General features: G+C 36.5%; 1 protein-coding gene across 1 annotated transcript in view; it reads right to left on the bottom strand.

The window, feature by feature from the left end:
* Positions 1–17,702, bottom strand: part of DNAI7 (dynein axonemal intermediate chain 7) — a 53,633-nt gene that overhangs the window by 4,601 nt on the left and 31,330 nt on the right. Inside the window, 9 exon segments of the mRNA XM_080586951.1 lie at positions 45–211; positions 2,399–2,501; positions 4,290–4,566; positions 6,029–6,132; positions 7,451–7,597; positions 10,641–10,778; positions 13,066–13,167; positions 14,302–14,399; positions 15,367–15,448. Coding sequence (XP_080443077.1) covers positions 45–211; positions 2,399–2,501; positions 4,290–4,566; positions 6,029–6,132; positions 7,451–7,597; positions 10,641–10,778; positions 13,066–13,167; positions 14,302–14,399; positions 15,367–15,448 — 1,218 coding nt within the window.

Below are 17,702 nucleotides of genomic sequence, written 5' to 3'. Positions count from 1 at the left end.
CAGGGATGAAGACTCCGTGAGATGTAATACATTTTTTCACTCACCTCCACTATATTCCAGTTCTTGACTTGTTTGACTTGAGGTGGAAGCTGCAGTGCATCGATATGGTACACACCACCCACTGGTACAAACTGTCGCAAATCAACAATATTTTCATCAGTTATCTCATCTTCTTTTTCATTGGTCTTTTCCTGCATCAGTGGACTCAGAACTACAAAACAAATAAGTAACAAGTGTTAATTTGGTGCTTAACCTAAGCTGTTGTAATTTCATACTTCTATTATTTTTTTACATCTGCACAAAAAGTCTGTGTACTTGAAATGCTTTATATTCTGTGGCGTTTCAGCTCCATCTACTGGTATGCCACACATCTTTGAACAATTAATTGAAACAGACAGTTGGACAATGAAAAAACACTTTTTTTTGGTACTGAGCTTTCTAATAGATTAATCTCTACTCTTGCTTTGTAGTCAACTCAAACCGTTTCACATAGTAATAAGGTTTTACTGACAAAAAAAAATCAGTTGCATCACTAATCATAGAAGAATTTCACAAGTATACAAGACAGTAGATTCTGGCCAGGTTTGGAAAGATCTTATTGGCATGGAAACAAGGCAAATCAAAAGGTATAAGGCAGCTACAGGTGAAAGCTATTTGCAAAGAGCAAAAGGCATTTAACATGTTAAACAAAATTTTTAGAAAACAAAAGACAATTCATAATGTTTTTTCTATGTATAACTATATGTATTTATGTATAAATTCAAATTTTACTCAGTTGAAAAAAGTTATTAGAAGGCATCAATGTAATGGACTAAAATTACTAGAAATATTTTCTTCAAAAAAAAATCACATAAAACATTGTACCAGACATTACAGATGGAGAAAGTTATTGTTGATGGGGATCAAGGAAAAGTGTTCAATAACGTCAAAACAGCTACAGTGTTTTAAAAAAAATACACTTTTAAAGAGTGAGATAATCTTAAAAAAAAAAAGACAATTATCTATATAAACTGCCTTCAAGCTTTTTACAAAACAAGTGAAAGTTATGTTAATTTTGTAACACCAGCTTTAGTTGCAGAGTTTATGTAGAGCTTTTACTCTACTGTACTCATACTAGAAGATGCAATTCAAAGATCCTTTTGCAGTTATTCTGAGCAAAATAATTACAAAAACCAAAAGCCATTTTACTACCAGTCACAATATAGCTTGCACTTTAATGTGCTTTCTAAAGTAATAATACAATAATATTTAAATGTCTTCTAAACAAAACTATTAACTCTCAAGATAAATTAAATTCTTAACACTAGTACAACTTAAATCCAGAGAACAACCTGCAATAGTTCTTGCTGTTTTCAGTGTTGCACACTCCTGATTTTCCACTGTTTTACCTTGGCTGCCTGTTTTCACTGAATCTGTGGTAACTTAGTATCCTTTCAAACCCCATTCCCAGAAGTGGTTGAATGGGTTTGCAAATCATTAGCATGTCAGCAAAGGCATGATTTCAAAAGCCTTCTCTCCTTATTAAAGCAAATAATAGCCTTGAAGTCATTCAGATATAATTAGTACATTTCTGGGTACATATACTCAGTCTAATAATATGGTAGCGATTTTCAAAGCCTTACAGAAATAAAATATAACCCCCCTCTGACTGAAGCACAAAGTCCTTATACTCTCTTGAAAACCACCTTGTTTGGGTGATCCATAAGGTACAGTCTGACAACATGGTTGCTGCAACTATGTTTAGCAGAAAGTTGTTTGTTTTTTTTTTTTTTCAAATGAGCAAAAGGCTGTAAAGCTCAGCTAAACTCTTACGAACAGTTTGCAGTCATTTTATTTAAGACAGTACTACAAGAAAACCCACTCTTACTAAACCAAAGGACACCACAGCACTAAAGACGTTTATAACTTATGTTGGACAGTTTTAGTTCCTGGATTAGACCCTCTTTTAGTAAAGTATATCAGTCTATATCCTACTCTAAGTACACGTTTAAGTAGTACTTTGTAATACCTACACTGCCTGAGTTCATACCATTGTAAGTACTGGATTTATTTTCTTCTGGAGAAGTTAATCTCGCCAAGCAGACTAGCAGATTCATAAATATTGTTTGCCTCGCCCATAAACATACATATACATAAACATATACATAATTATTATGTTTATGTACATTTATGAATTAACACATAAATAAGCGTAGGGACAAAATCAATCTCCCTATCTTATTTTTTCCCTGCATTTAACAATCATTAACAGAAGTGTCAACAAAACTCATGTTATAAAGTCAGCAATGTATTTCTAAACTTTGTTCCATTTGCATAGATCTGTATCACCATGCTTCCATATACAAAACATTTAAAATTAGTAATTCTGTAGTGCTGCAAATAAGAACTAACCAAATACCTTGTGATATGTCCAAGATTTCTGATTTCTTCTCAGTTTCCTCCTCTGTCTTCTCATTTATGTCAGTTACACTATTGTATTTTTCTTTGAATGAGATAGCACTCTACAGAAAAAACAAAAGACATTTTTTTATTAGACAAACAATAAAAAGAACGTATCACCTCCTTTAAAACAATGGTCCAAGGAGAAAGAGTACAGTTCCACTCCTGTAGCCATATTTGTACCAATCTTGCTACAGGGTCAAGTTTTTTGGAGAAATTATTTTTACCTAACTAGGAAAAATATTTTTTATTAAAGGAATGCTCCAATGTTAGTTTGAACATGTAAATAGAGAAAAACATAAAATATTTACTTCATTTCCACAGCAAATTCCACCTCAAACCCCACAGATACCATACAAGCAATTAATCTTATTAGCAGTATGTACACTCAAATATTATGCTTTTGCTGCCTTTACAGATGGAAAAATGACACAAACGAAACTTAACCCACTGTTGAAACCAAACCCATGCTGATACTGTCAGAATCCCCACTTCCAGTCTTAGACTGTGCCTTGCCTGTAACATTTATTCCCTTTCCCATAATGTTTTGTATTTTCAAAATGTTACTCTAGACTTCTAGCCAAATTTCCAACCCAGATATGAATTCATCCCTGTCATAGCAGACTTCTGGAAGCGCAGTGGTAGACAAATGGCAGTTCAGCACACAAACCATGCATTCGGAGGCATGGGCACCTCCTGTGTCCTGTGGCGTGCCTGCCAGTGTGCTGGAAGAGCAAACACCTCAACTAGGACGAAATGGGAGGGCAAAAAGGTGTTTACCCACGTAAATGTGGAGGAGATCAAGGCAGAGCCAGACAGAAGGAGTGACCGCAATAGCTGAGAGAAGTGGAGGCTACAGAGAGAACAGGAAAATTCATGAAACTGAATTCAGAGAAGGAGAATAAGACCTGTAAAAGAAAAAGAGAAGCAATGGAATGAGAAGCCTGGAGAAAGCCTGAAAAATGTATGTGAAAACTGCCAAAGGATAAGACTTATCATACAAAATAAGAAAAAAGGAACCAAGAAAAATGGGATTTCAGGCACTGATTCACTACAGAGGATTTCAGGGACCAAAAAGACAGGGATCGTTGATCCAGGTATTAAGAAGGTATGAAACATGCTGGCTTACAGCTTTTTATGCAGAAATTTTAGATAGAGAATCCTAGTCATTTATCTACAGGTCACAGATGAAACCAAGTGAAAAACTCAAGCCCAATAACAAGAATACAAAAACAACCAATCCCACAACACCCAAAGCCAACATACTCCGTTAAAGTCTGCAGAGAGGGTTCAGCTGCCAGAAACAGGTTTTGAAAACCCTCTAGTGGCGAAAGCTTCAACATACAGGAACCGAGCAACTACGTAACTGCACAACCAAGACCTATTGAGCTCTGAATCCTATTTTGCACTCTTCTGATGTTCCTAATATTGCATTCCTGTAGTGATTTTAGTGGGCTGTCAATTTCTCAGAAGCAGAATATATTCATCTTGACATATGTCACAGACATCTGGAAATATCTTACAACAGATACAACCTTGCATTCCTCATGGCATGATCCTACTCATAAAATGCCAATCAAATGCCAACCCATGCAGCATGCCAATACCCTGCAACTACCACATCCTGTCAAAACTTTCCTTTCTACCATTTTTACGACAATCTTCAGTCGTTCATCTTTCCACACCCTCAGAAGATCTATGACAGTCTTAACACAAGTTGTCTTTTTCCATAAAAGTTTAAGAACTTTGTTCTCTCAGGCACAGGGCACATGAAGAAGCTATTACACAGCAATTGGGCCTCAAGTAACAACAGCACCGTAAAATATCCTCTTGTGAGATTTTTTGCCTACCTTTCTCTCATCAGAATGTGTTTCTTCTTCAGTGGGCATGTTGGGCTCTTCTGCAGCTTTCTTTTCTTCTTCTAGTTCTTCTACATTGTCTTTTGAATGCTGAGTTGACTCTTTGCTTTCTAAGACTTCCAATTTCGGCACACTCTGGCACTGCAGCCAAAGTGGAGATACATGGTCATAATGAGTGTGCAATATGCGAACAGCAACATTGCTCACAGCCAGGGACTTTGGAAGATCAAATCCATGATGTGTATCACAAAACACATGATTCTTGAACCTGTAAATAAATTAAAGAAATAAAAAAGTTCCCTAGTAAGATCAGCAGCACTTATTTTCACAGTTATTCATTAGTATTCAAACTGATGCTCTACACTGTCACCTAAATCCTCTTTTGTCACATGGCACAGTGTAAGAATTAGAGTTGGATGTTGCAATACTCTTCCTGCCCTGCACTGACAGCTGTCTGTAAGCTCCTCCAGAAAACCTGCAACTGCATGAAGGGCATCAGGAGCTGCAAAAATGTAATGGTCCTGATAGGAAGGCAACGGGACAGAATCAGATGGCAGCTGTTCTACACAGTACATTTCTGATAAAACAGATTAATTTAATGGGCAAAGTCCTACACAGGTAAAATCACTAGTTGTCTGTGTTACAACAATCTCAGCATCTTCCACGTAAAACCCAAAGGGACACAAAAGTAATTCTGATAATCAACAGCATTACACACCCACCAACCCTTCTGACAGCATAGGAAGCAGGCTAAGGGCAGCACAGGAGGCCAGCCTGCATCAGACCACTTATCTAACTTTTGAGTTAGGGTTCTTGCATCTGTCCGAGTAGACATTTAAGTTTCTTGCTCATTGCAATTCCAGCCCAGCCAAATGCAGAACAATTTAAATAATACCGATTTTCTGCCTAACAATATAAAAACATCTTCTAGTAAAGCACCATTTATTTTTTAATTATTTAATATGATTTTTTTTTAAATTATATGTGCTTCTCTAAGTACACCAAAAGGCTTTAACTCGAATGGGCACTTGCTGGAGGTCAGTCTGACATTGCTCAGGACCAGCCTTCCAGATACCTTAGCAAAGCTTACAACAACAGGTCCTCAGTCAAGGCAAAGTCACTTTATTCCTCGTATTTGCAGATAGGGAGTAGGAAGGCTGCTCAAAAAATTGTTTTGGAACTTGTTCTGAAAAATGTATCTGTTAAGTGGCAATCTAATAAAAACTCTGATTCAGAATGAACCGTTGAGGATACTTACATTCCAAGCTCTATAATCTTTTATCTAACAGAGCACTGAGCACAAAGCATCATTCACCACTTTGTGAGGAACTGTGATGGCTTAGAAATATTCTAAGGCATCAGCAAAAAAACATTAATTCCAAAGAAATTTCAATTCTCTGAATGAGTTTTATTGTTTTTATTTTAAAATTGTTCTGTCAGAAACAGAGTTCTACTCTAGCATTTTAAGAAACATATATTTTATATATATATATGTGCGTGTGTGTGTATCTATAGATACACATATAAAAACACTCTGGTTGTTCAATAAAAAGCTGATGTAACCGGGATCTTCCTTAGCAACAGAATGGTATGAAATTCATCAGCTGGGAGTCTGTAGAATAAATGCTATTCAACATAAAGGGATCACAAGAAACTGGTTCTTAGTGTTTACTTGATTTGGTTAGACAAAGCTGGGCTTCACTTCCATTAAGAATTTCAGTATGTTGTACCTTACTTTCTTCTTCAGATTGGCCCATATACAGAAAGTAACATTTTTGTCCTTTATGACTGCCTGCATATTTCCAGTGTCAGAATCTTCATACATACTAGCTGTCTACAAAGAAGAAGCAGATTAAATCATGTTTTCTTCTTATTTATATTACCTCGTTTTTCTTAAATTTACACTGGAATAAATAAATTTAAAAGAAAAGACGTAAGAACAAAAATACACTGGACCAAGCACATATAAGTTGCATCCCTTTGATAAAACTTGAACTATGTTATTTTTTCTTCCTCTGACATCATCAATTCTGTCAGTCAAAATATTGCCAAATACGGGGTCTTACATTATCCCCTTCAATGGTACTGCCAATCTCCCTTAATTATTTGCCTTCAAAAATACTTCTCAGCACAAATTTAAAACAAAAAATTTAAAAAAAGCATTTCTTGAATAATAAACACTCCTACACCACAGTCACTACAAAAAGTATTTTATATTTTTGTTAATATAAAACCTGCAAAATTATAATTACATGAGGAGTTTAACCCTAAACTCAGGAAAGACAATCAAGAATTTACAGAAGGTTTTGACTGTCAACAGACATACAACTGGTTCACTATTTCCTTTATTTCCTTTATTCATTTTCCTTTTTTTTTTTGTTTCCTCTATCAATACTCTTTTACTAACCATATTTACATATATGATTAATATGCTTAGAATAGCGTGGTGGTTTAACATGGGTAGGTAGCAAAGCACCACCATGCTGCTCTCTCACTCCACTCCTGCAGTCCCCCAGCTACCAAAACCTTGCCACATAAACCCAATACAAATAGCAAGCAAGATCACCATCTGTACATGCAACCCAGAAAAAGGATTCATAAATAGATTTTCATTATCTTGTTTAAGTGCCTTTTACTCTTCCCAATATCTTCACCTAGTCACATGGTCTAAGATTTTGGGTAGACCTGTGTGGTGCCAGGAGTTGGACTCAATGATCCTTATGGGTCCCTTCCAACTCAGGATATTCTATGATTCTATGATAATATTTTAGTCATATCAACTTGTATTAAAAAAGGTATATAAGCTAATCATATGATCTACTTTTCACATTTGCAATTTTTTGTACAGTCAGCTAGCTTCTAATTTAAAACATAGTGACAAAATAGGAAACAAATTTCACACTGAGTCCCTTGTTTCCAACACCTCCAACTATCACAGAAGTTCAAAGTAATTGAATATCAAACACCTTAATGGTAATGGTAGTTTCCACTGTAAAACTAAGATCTTCAGAGGTTATGAAGAAATAGTCTGGTATCTACTCTACACGTGATTTGTCTGACAATATAAGAAAAAAACATCACAGCAAAACACCTGTAGCAAAACTTTTATGCACTGTGTATATTACAACTTCGAAGTAGTAAATCTTACTTACTTTAAGTAGGTGTTCTGTTGCTTCATTGTACTTCTGATGAAGTAGATTCTGCAATTCCAAAATAGTTTCCTGGTACTGGACTATTTCTTTTTCTGTTATCTCACTTGGTGGTGTGTCCAATAGAAAAAACTGCAACTTCTCAATTAACTAGAAGACATTATATGCAGGAAAAGTACCTCTGTTTGACACCAACCCCAGCATAATGTGTGTTCATTCCCTAACCTGTGGGCTGTATAGAATTTTAGCTTATAAAATTTATTGAACCAGTTTGTCACATGAAGACATCTGTTGGTCAAAAATTAGTTTTAATGAAAAGCTTACAGCCTTGTTGTTGAAACATATCTTCTATAGTAAAAATATCAACTACTAAATCTAAAAAATACGTAATAGTGAAACATACAGCAATTAAATTTTAATTCTCAGAACAATCCTTAGTGTGAAGTTTGGAACTCTGTGATAACACTGTTATCTTGCATTATATACTAATATCTTAACATCTAAGCACGTGTATAAGACTAAAAAATATTCCTAGTTGGCTGAAGTTTTAAAGACACTGATCTATCACAGGGGAAAAAAACAGTATTTCATTGGCATTGTATTTATTAGCATACTGTCTAGTAAAACTAAATTTCAAACCTGTTGATAGAATTTGTATTACTATTCACTTCCTATCTACAAATTATATCCATCAATGTTCATAAATGCTGCACAGAATCAGGAATAATTTGTTTCACTTTATCTGTATGACTTGCTTATTTCTCAAGAAAAAACAGTGAGTTTGGGCCTCTGTATGGCAAAGGTTATAACTTCAAAGCAGATGAATGACAACAGTAAAATGACTGTAAATATTAGCATTTTAAAACAAACTTCAAAATGAAGATTACGGTAGAAAAAAGTAGTACATAAAACTTATAAAACTGCTGTTTCATGCTGACCACCTGACTATTAAGGAAAAATTCACAATGCTGTATTTGGAATACCTTCTAGCTATCATTAGAATTACAAAATAAAGACATATTTAACTGGAGGGAGGATGTTAAATAAAAATTAACCCTCACAGAAGCGAAGAAATAATCAGAAAAATTATAATAGCTTAGGACCAGATGATCTTGAAGGTCTTTTCCAACCTTAATGATTCTATGATAGAAGAGCTTACCACAGTGGGCTATGGACAATCTGTGGTCTATGAAGCCCCAGTAAACTGTTCACAGAACAAAATTAAACAGGGTTTTTTAAATGGGGTCTATCAGTGCATATGATAAACCATGAAAAAAATGAATTTTAACAGTAATGTGTTGATGCAAAAAACATGTGGATCGTTGCCAGTGATGGTATCTGCTCAATCAGACTACAGCCAAAAGTCACACGTTACAAGTAGATGTTAAATTCATTCAGGGGCTCCCATCCTTTTAGACTACTGTCCCAAATGCCACCTACTTTTCCTCTGTGCCTTGGCATCTTTGCTTCCTGTCCCTCCTCCCCTGGGCCTGACTCCTGCCACTCCACAGACATCTGCATCCTCAGAAGCCTCCCTTTCTCTTTTCTTGCACCCTGCTCCACACTGAGGGACGTGCACCACTGCCTCTGTCTCTCTACTTGTGTCATTCCTGCAGCGCTGCCTCTCTTCACAGCTCTGGGCCACAGGTCTGCAGTAAGAGGATGAGAAGCATTAAATATCATCCATCTGCAGTCCCTCTTGAATAACACCTCTCCTGTCGTCTCTGCATGCCTCACCTGTAACGGGAAGCAGCACCACTTATCTGGCAGAGAGGAGAAACAATGCTGTTATGCAGACAGAAGAAGGGCTATCACTGCAAGGACATTATGTACCACCTCTTGTCTTCCCTGTGCTCTCCTACGCCTGCAGTGCTGAGACAAAGGGAAAATTGGATTACATTTTATGCCTCCCTTCCAGACTCACCGGACTGTTTTTAATCTTAGCCTGTGAAGTCACAGCACTACTGCTTGTTAAAGGAATAGCAAAGCAACAGCAAATTTATAACAATCTATATTACTGTCTTTTTATATTTCACCTTTAACACAGTCTGCCTTGATAGTGAGGTGATCCCTATCAACTAGGATCTACAAGACCTCACAGTCCTGAGTGGTTAAAATTTTTCTCCAGATACATGAACAGAGAAGGAAAGAAATGCTTGGATGTTCTGGACCAAGAGAAGATAACCACTCTTTTAGCACTCTTTGACATCACCTCGCATTTCCAGTACGAGCAAAATAAAAATGCCTATGTCATAGTCTCACATAATACTCTACTGATCATACAGTGCAAGGGAGCACACATCTGCAGGACCTAAAGTAGCTGTAACTGCTTCGGTGTTGGATGGGAAACATGGAGGAGTGGGAAAGAAGTGTGTTTGGCAGAAAGAGTTGACAGCAGGGAGTGTAGTGGAGAAAAGGAATGGAAGTGGACAATTGTCAGGCTTTTTGCTTGGTCTGCAGCGTACAGGAGAAATGGGAGGAGTTACCTGTTGAAATTCTTGGAAAGGACTAGCATATTCCCCACTGGCTCAGAACAAGACAGTATGTGGCAGGTGAAAATTGCAGCACTCAGCAAGCATTGCAAGATGGGAAGTCTAACACAGAACCAAACTAGCCCAGTGAAAGATGTATTATGCAACTTTCATCCCCATTTCTGTAAGACACCCTCTAAGTTGCAGAATGCTATAAAGTTAACATAAATGAAAATAAAATCCTAAAATTTGATATCAGCCACAAATTGCTTTGAATTGCCTCAGAAACCACCAATGATTGGCTGTGCATTTTGGGAACCCCTGCTATTACACAACACTTTACTGGCCGCAAACGTTACACAGTAAGACTTTTGTCCACTGAAGAACCTGAGTGTGACATGAGCTGATACATTCTGGCTCAAGGCTTTTAAAATGTAGATAGCAGGGGAGATGGAATTTGGAGTACCAGAGCTCAGCGTAGAAATACTACACAGAAGTCCCTCAAAGGCACAGCATGTTTAAAGTCAATAGTCTTCTCCTTTAGACCTAACAATAAATTTGTAATTAAAAAATATAAAAACTGAGGAAAGATTACTGGCTGACGAAGGTTATAGCCAATTTCAGTCATTTGACTGTTAAAAAAAAAAAAAGTAGGTGGGAGGAGCAGTATTAAGGATATATTTTAGTGACCTTAAACCAAAGAATACCATTTTAACACTTACATTTAGTACCTGTTGTCCCTTCTCCACAACAAGTTGAATGTCCTTATTTTGATCTTCACGCCATAAGCTCATGAAAGTATTTATTTCCTGTGGTATAGTTGGATCAGGACTTCCATCACAAGCAATATAATGCTCCCACTACAGAAAACAATCAAAAGAAAAGTAGATATGGGCATGTGGTGCAAATCATTATTAGAAGAAAAAGGAGGATTCCGAAAGACAAATACATTTAGTGATACATTCACAAGTGCATCTAAACAGGACTGTAATACTACCTGGACTATCAGTGATCATTATGCCAGAAAAGAAACGGTTTACTTCCGTACTAATGTGTTGAGATACTTCTGCCCACCTAATACTTACTGTTTATTCTACTCATTTGTTAGTGGGTTCTGTTCTCCTCAGTAGAGCTTGCATGTCTACCAAAGCAATGAATTCTGTACTTGACACAAAATGAGGGGGTGAAAGAATAAATGGCTGAGAATGTAAGTGAGGAACCAGGGCAGGTGGAAGAGGCGGATGATTCTCAAACCAGATATGGCCAATAAAATTGAGTTCTTACACTGACAATAAAGCTGCTTAAGAGATTTCTACTCCAACATGTTTATCCTTCCTTTCTCAGCCCCTGAAGATTTCCTTCTCCTTTCTAGCACCCATTCAGATATCACAGAAACCTCCAGTGGGAATCTCAGAAGGATAGAATGATGTTTTTTAAAAAAATGATGTAATTTTCAAATAAATTATTGGTCATTTTTATAAGTGAAAATTAATCAACAATCACAACCCACTTAACTCTATGAATAAGCTTAACTTTGGCTCATAGGATCAATCTACAACCTATAACATTTTTTTTTTATCCATACAGTAAGATATTTAGGAAACCCTGCCTCTCTATATACTGTGAAGGTCAGTAATGCAATGTTACTGAAGTTTGTGTTACAATCTAAAACGGATCTTCTAAAGCAAAAGTGCTTGCATTCCCAGCCACTTGCATAACAATTTACACTGACTTCAAAAGCAGTAATAACAGGTGAGTGCTCAGGGCACTGGAAACTCCTGTATAAAGACTGATCAGTCTCCAGGAATAAAAACATCTGAAAAATTTTTTTTTACACCTTTGTTTTTAAGACTGAGCTTCAATTTCATCATTAAGAAAGCACATCCTCATAAATGAGAACACTTGCTCTTTAAGAAAAAGGATACTTTCCATAAAAATATGTAAGTACGTCTCACTCCGATTTGAAATTGTTTAGAAATAGAAACATAGCAGTTGGTATTATGTATTTCTTTTGCCCTAAGTATTCACAGCAACAGACCAATGCAAACTCTGGTATTTCCCATCATTTACCAATATTTTATTTGAAGATTTATTTTTTAAAATAATAGACAAATTTTGCCATTATTTTTCACAACAAAAAATGTTTCTCTTTCTGAGGAATACTTTTCAGAAAAATCCATAAAAAACTGTGCTCTTTCAAAATGACTGCCAGATCCTGTTGTTCACAAATATAATAAAGTCAGAGCTTGTTGTCTACTGGAAAAGGTACTAAATAGCATCCAAATGTGTCAAGACATAACTGTGCAGTTATCATACTGTGCCTGTGTAACTACAAAAGGCTAATGCCACAGTGGTCTACAATAAGAGCGTACCAGCATCGCTAGGACTCTTCCCTCCATAATGCTTGTGAGGCCACATCTGGAGTACTGTAACCAAAGTATATATTAAGAAATATATAAGACAAAAAGAAAACCCTTGTCAATGAGTCTATTTAACATTAACTAGAACCAAACTGACCAAATATCATTACCAGATAGCTACTGAGTGATGTTTCTGCAAGATGGGTTCACAAGAGTGAAACATTCTACTAGTCTACTTACATACCTTATTATTTTAAATTTAACTTTACAGATATATAGTAATATTGGGTAATAATTCAGCCTCCATGTATGTCACCCTAAACTACAGACATTAACTACATTTTCATGTGTTTCTGGCCCTGATATGTGCCCCAGATTTGTGCTTGTCTTGGCCAACCTGTCTCCAAATGGTGACTTGGTGATGGTGGTGGAATGTTTAAGAGTAGAACAAGTTAAATAAAAAAGAAACAACAAATACCAGAACATCTGAAACTACAACTGTCCTTCACTGCTGGGGTAAGCTGTGGGGTCGTAATACCTGTAAAATACCTGTAAAACCCATACAGCCTCCTCCTTGCCATTTTTCTTTTACATGTGAAACAAGGTACATAAAGGAGAGTAAGCATGGCCAATTCTTACCCTGAGACAGAACTTGAGAGGTAGTCATAGCACATATCTAAATTCAAGAAATTGAAGCATTCCTAGATTTTGTAATAGAGATGTAGCCTAAAGCCTCTTTGTTGTCTAAACTCTGTCACGCTGGGCAGATTTTGGAAAGAAACCTTACCTTTGCATATGCTCTGTATTTTGTTTTCCACAATTGCGCAGACACAAACTTCTCTTCCAGTGAATAAAGTTCTGCTAGTTCATATTCCCTTCGCTCTTGATCCTGTTAAAATATTTGTATAGCAAGCAGAGAAATATTTGTTTTCCTTCTTACAATTATTTTACATCAAAGAAAATAATTTGGAATATTTGAATGAGTTATAATTTAAACAAATCCAAATGCTGATAACCTTTTTTTTTTAATGAAACATTTAATTCAGAAGGTTGCAGCAGTTAGCAATATGCCAGTGTCATCACATTAGTTGCTAAGCCATATGATAAACATTGATGTATCATATGACTTTTATCCTCAAGCTACCAAAGGGTGCAAGAAATTTGTAAATTTCTTATTATAATTTCTGCTATTTTTTATTATAATTTCTGCTATTTAAAATTCTTCTTGCATGTAAGGGAAAAAATACTCTGTGAAGGACAAGATGCACAGGCAAGAGTGTTTTTTTCTGAAAAACAAAAAACAACTACAAAAGAGAGAAAAACGCAAAAGGCAAAAACGTTAGTCTCACAAAAACGTTTAGATGTTACTGATCATGTCTTTTTCTGAATTCCAGTCTTCTCAAGTTCATAAACATACATATTCAAATACACCTATATACACACATGCACATCCATATGTCTGCCTTAACATGTAATCACTTCTAAAATTTATACCAAAATTTTCTTGCTCCAGCTGTACTACATATAATTCCGAGGAAGACAAAAAAATATATCCAATTCAAAGTCAGTGGAAATGGCTAAATATTTATTCCAACTGGAATATGACATACCCCAAAAGTTAGCATATTTAACCACAACATCTTCATGTAACAAAACCAAGCAAGACTATCTTGTCTCGGGGAATTATTCTGAATCAAAGCAACACTAAGTCAAATATTGGCTTAGAGAAAGAACAGAATAGAATATAATTTCAGCACCATTTATCTTGATTGTACATGCATTGTGCTTTATTTAAACACTAATCTAGATTGCTACCTTCTCAACTTTCAGTGGCTTCGCTAGATTTTTCATGCTTAATTTTAATCTAGCGATGCTTGAAAATCTCCTCTACTTTGTTCCCAACACTAAGGACATAATGAAATTCTTTTTCATTCTCACACTAAATTAGTAATGCTTTACAGACCCTGTCACAAGTTTAGAAGTGGAGTTAGCATTTTTCAGTAACTATTGCATATAAACTAACTTTTGCCTCAAGCTTTTCCATCAGCTCTCGTTCACGTTCAATCCTCTCTTTTTCAAGTCTTGCTGCTTCTTCTTGTTCAGCTTGCAATCGGGCTTCCTCTGAAGATTGGGAAATATATCAAGAGCATAATTACATTTTATTAAAACGAGACAAATTATTTTGTTACTAGCTGCAGTGACAAAACAAGTATAATAATAAACAACGTAAGTGGGCATCTGCTATTGCCCAAAAATCTTCCAAATGGTAAGAATTTGAACCATAGTACTAAAACCCACTACCTGTGGTGCTACCTCAATCAGCCCATGACGACACAAGCGGAGAAAGGGATCAGCAATCTTGTTTTCCCCTCAAACAGTAGTAGGAGCACCCTCTTCCTTTACCTACAGCTTGAACAGGCCCAGGTTCTTAATCCAATGGTGAAACTGCCTGATCGGTTCAGTTTTAAGCTTCTTCTCCTTTCCTACACCTTTTGGTGGGAAACTCAATCTTAGAGTTATTTCTTTACTGAAATTGATGAAGTTTTAGGCATGTCTCATTGGCTGTCAATCCCCTTCAGGATCAGTTACTCCTGATCACGGGTTTAGCTTTTCTTTGCTGCCACAGGGACAGCAAAGGGATAGCAGACACAGCCACCTCCTGACAATTGATGTACCCTGTGTGTCTTCTCTGGAAAAAGTCCTTTTCAGAGAATTTCTCTTACCTACTGATAAATAGGCTTGAGAGAAGAAAACCACAGAACATTGCATTTCTAACTCACTGAGAGTGTTTCAAAATGTAGTGGTAAGAGAGGAAGAAAATCTAATTCTTCCTGCTACTCTCACTCCCAGGTTCCTAATCATGGTAGAAATAACTAGAGGAAAAAGTGTGGCTTTAATAGGAAAGTGTGATGTGGGAGGCAGTAAGAAGTAACACAGAATTTGTCCCACACAAGAGAAGAGAGATGAATCACTTGTATTTGTGAAATACACTGATAACAGTGCACATACAGTTAGGCAGATTACTTTTTGTCTAATTAAAATAAATGATTTGTACCATCACTTCCCCTGTAAATGAAGTGCATAGTACCTTCCTCTTTCAGCCTCCTTTCTTCCTCTTCTTTCTGTAATCTCAGTTTTTCAGCTTTGTTAACTTTTTCTTTGCCACTGGACTTTTTCTTTGCAACAAATTAAAAGAAAACAAATGTCAGTATTACTTTCATACATCTGGGGAGGTGTTCACCCTCTGTAACTTAAGCTCTTTTAATGTGATCCGTGAATCCAAATTAAGATTTTAGACTGCCATTGATGCCCTAAAATGGCAATATACATCCCATTCTCCATTTTTCTTTCCATTTTCATGATGTAATATATGCTGTTATACATAATGGACCATTCTGTGCTAGGCATTCCTGAACACAGGAATATTATTTTGAATATGGAAATGGAATAACAAGTAGATCTGGTAAGAAAGGAGATGTTACAACTTCAAACATCTTAAGATACTAATAGGAAACCCATTTTGGGACATTTGCAAGTCTTGTATTTAGAAGCATCTAAACCACAAGACAACAGAGCTCTCCCTACTGTTATAAAATCCAAACTGCAACTCTAAACAGTTAACTGCTCCAACCAGCACTAACCTCTAGGCTAATCCTAGAATAACAATATTCTAAGTTTGTGTTTCTCAGAAATTATCAAATCTTTGCATGAAGAACATTTCAATAATAAAAGACAAGGTAAACACCACACATAACCTACAGTCATGTAACATTAACCAAAAGGGAACACTTATTTTTGCCCTGTAATTCATAGGTCTCATCAATACCTCACTAACTTATAAATATATATTAAACTGTAATAATATGCACAAGGCCAAGCTGTCTTCAAGAGACTTGAACAGCTATATGTAAAGCATAATTCTCCTACAGTTTGAAGATATTAATGGCCCCTCACTTTTTTTTTTCCCCTCACCAGCGAAAAGGCAGATTCTTGGATGATTTTTTTTAATTACTTTATGGTGACACAGTCTTATAGTGTTCAATCAAACATGTAGGATCAGCAATGTCACTGTAAAACTGCACTTAAAGACACACAAGTAAAATACTGATTTCCTATTGATGCAGTAGCAAATACAGGCTAGGGTCATAACCCTCAACAAGTGCATATTTAGTAAAATCCAACTATCTTTATTCAGTTTTACTCAGTGTGTACACAGGCAAATGCTGCCATTGCATATAATACACTTGCAGTCGGTGTGGCTTGATTCCACCTGGGGCTGATGGAATGATACCATGGAGGAAGGCTGCTCCTGAAGGCAGATGCTACAAAGACAAGGCCTGAAAACAACACAATTAACAAACAAACAAGAACCAAACACACACACAAAAGAAGAAGGAAGAAGGAAGAAGGAAGAAGGAAGAAGGAAGAAGGAAGAAGGAAGAAGGAAGAAGGAAGAAGGAAGAAGGAAGAAGGAAGAAGGAAGAAGGAAGAAGGAAGAAGGAAGAAGGAAGAAGGAAGAAGGAAGAAGGAAGAAGGAAGAAGGAAGAAGGAAACTGCTATCAGAGATGAAAGAGAAAGATGGACCAAGAAGTAAATCAAAGCAAGTTCATGGAGCTTGTGAAAACAAGGAAGATGACCTTGTAGTGAACTGCAATATGAATTCACAGCCAACAGTTTTGCTTTAGTGGAACAGATTTTTTTTGCATATGTGAGGAAAAAAACGGTATTCTGCATAGTCCCCAGTGCATGGAGAAAACAAGGAGTGACAGCAGGCTAAACAAACGTTGAAAGCAAAACTACAGATGACAAAATACAAGATTATCAAGGAAGACAAATGACTTGTGTTTTGTGTACTGGCTGAACAATGGCATTCTGCTGCTGAAACGCCAGTGAAAAGAAATTAAATGAAATCACGCATTTAATTTTTCAAAGCAGAGAAAATATGGAATGTAAATGGGTTCAGCAGATGTGGTAACGTGAAAAGAGGAGGAGACACATCATTTATTTAGACATCTGACCTCGATGTTGTATTTCAGAGAGCTGAAATTAATATCCTAAATCCCCATACTCACTGGTGAGAGACAAGTGCTTACAAGGATTCAGCCTGGGAAGGTAAAATGCCTAAACCAGTATGATCCACTATCATCCACAGCACCAGCAAGTGAATACACCTGGATGGTATCACAATGTACAGGAGACCTAAGGACGAAAGGTATCTATTGGGAATGCAAACCTCCTCTTCAACAGAGAAATGGGTGCAGAATGGTACCAAATCAGCACAGTACCCCTCTTGCAGAGATGTAAACACAGAAATAGAGAAAGAGATCCAACACCGCTGACAGGGAGAAAGACCAAATGAAAACTTAAGTCCAAACACCTGCAAATGAACCCGATGGCACATGAACTCTTTCCACCCATTCCACC

Source organism: Anser brachyrhynchus, assembly GCF_964034855.1.
Source record: "Anser brachyrhynchus genome assembly, chromosome: 1".
Lineage (NCBI taxonomy): Eukaryota > Metazoa > Chordata > Aves > Anseriformes > Anatidae > Anser > Anser brachyrhynchus.
Note: the sequence above shows the minus strand (reverse complement) of the source record. Positions and strands in the feature narration are given on the sequence as shown.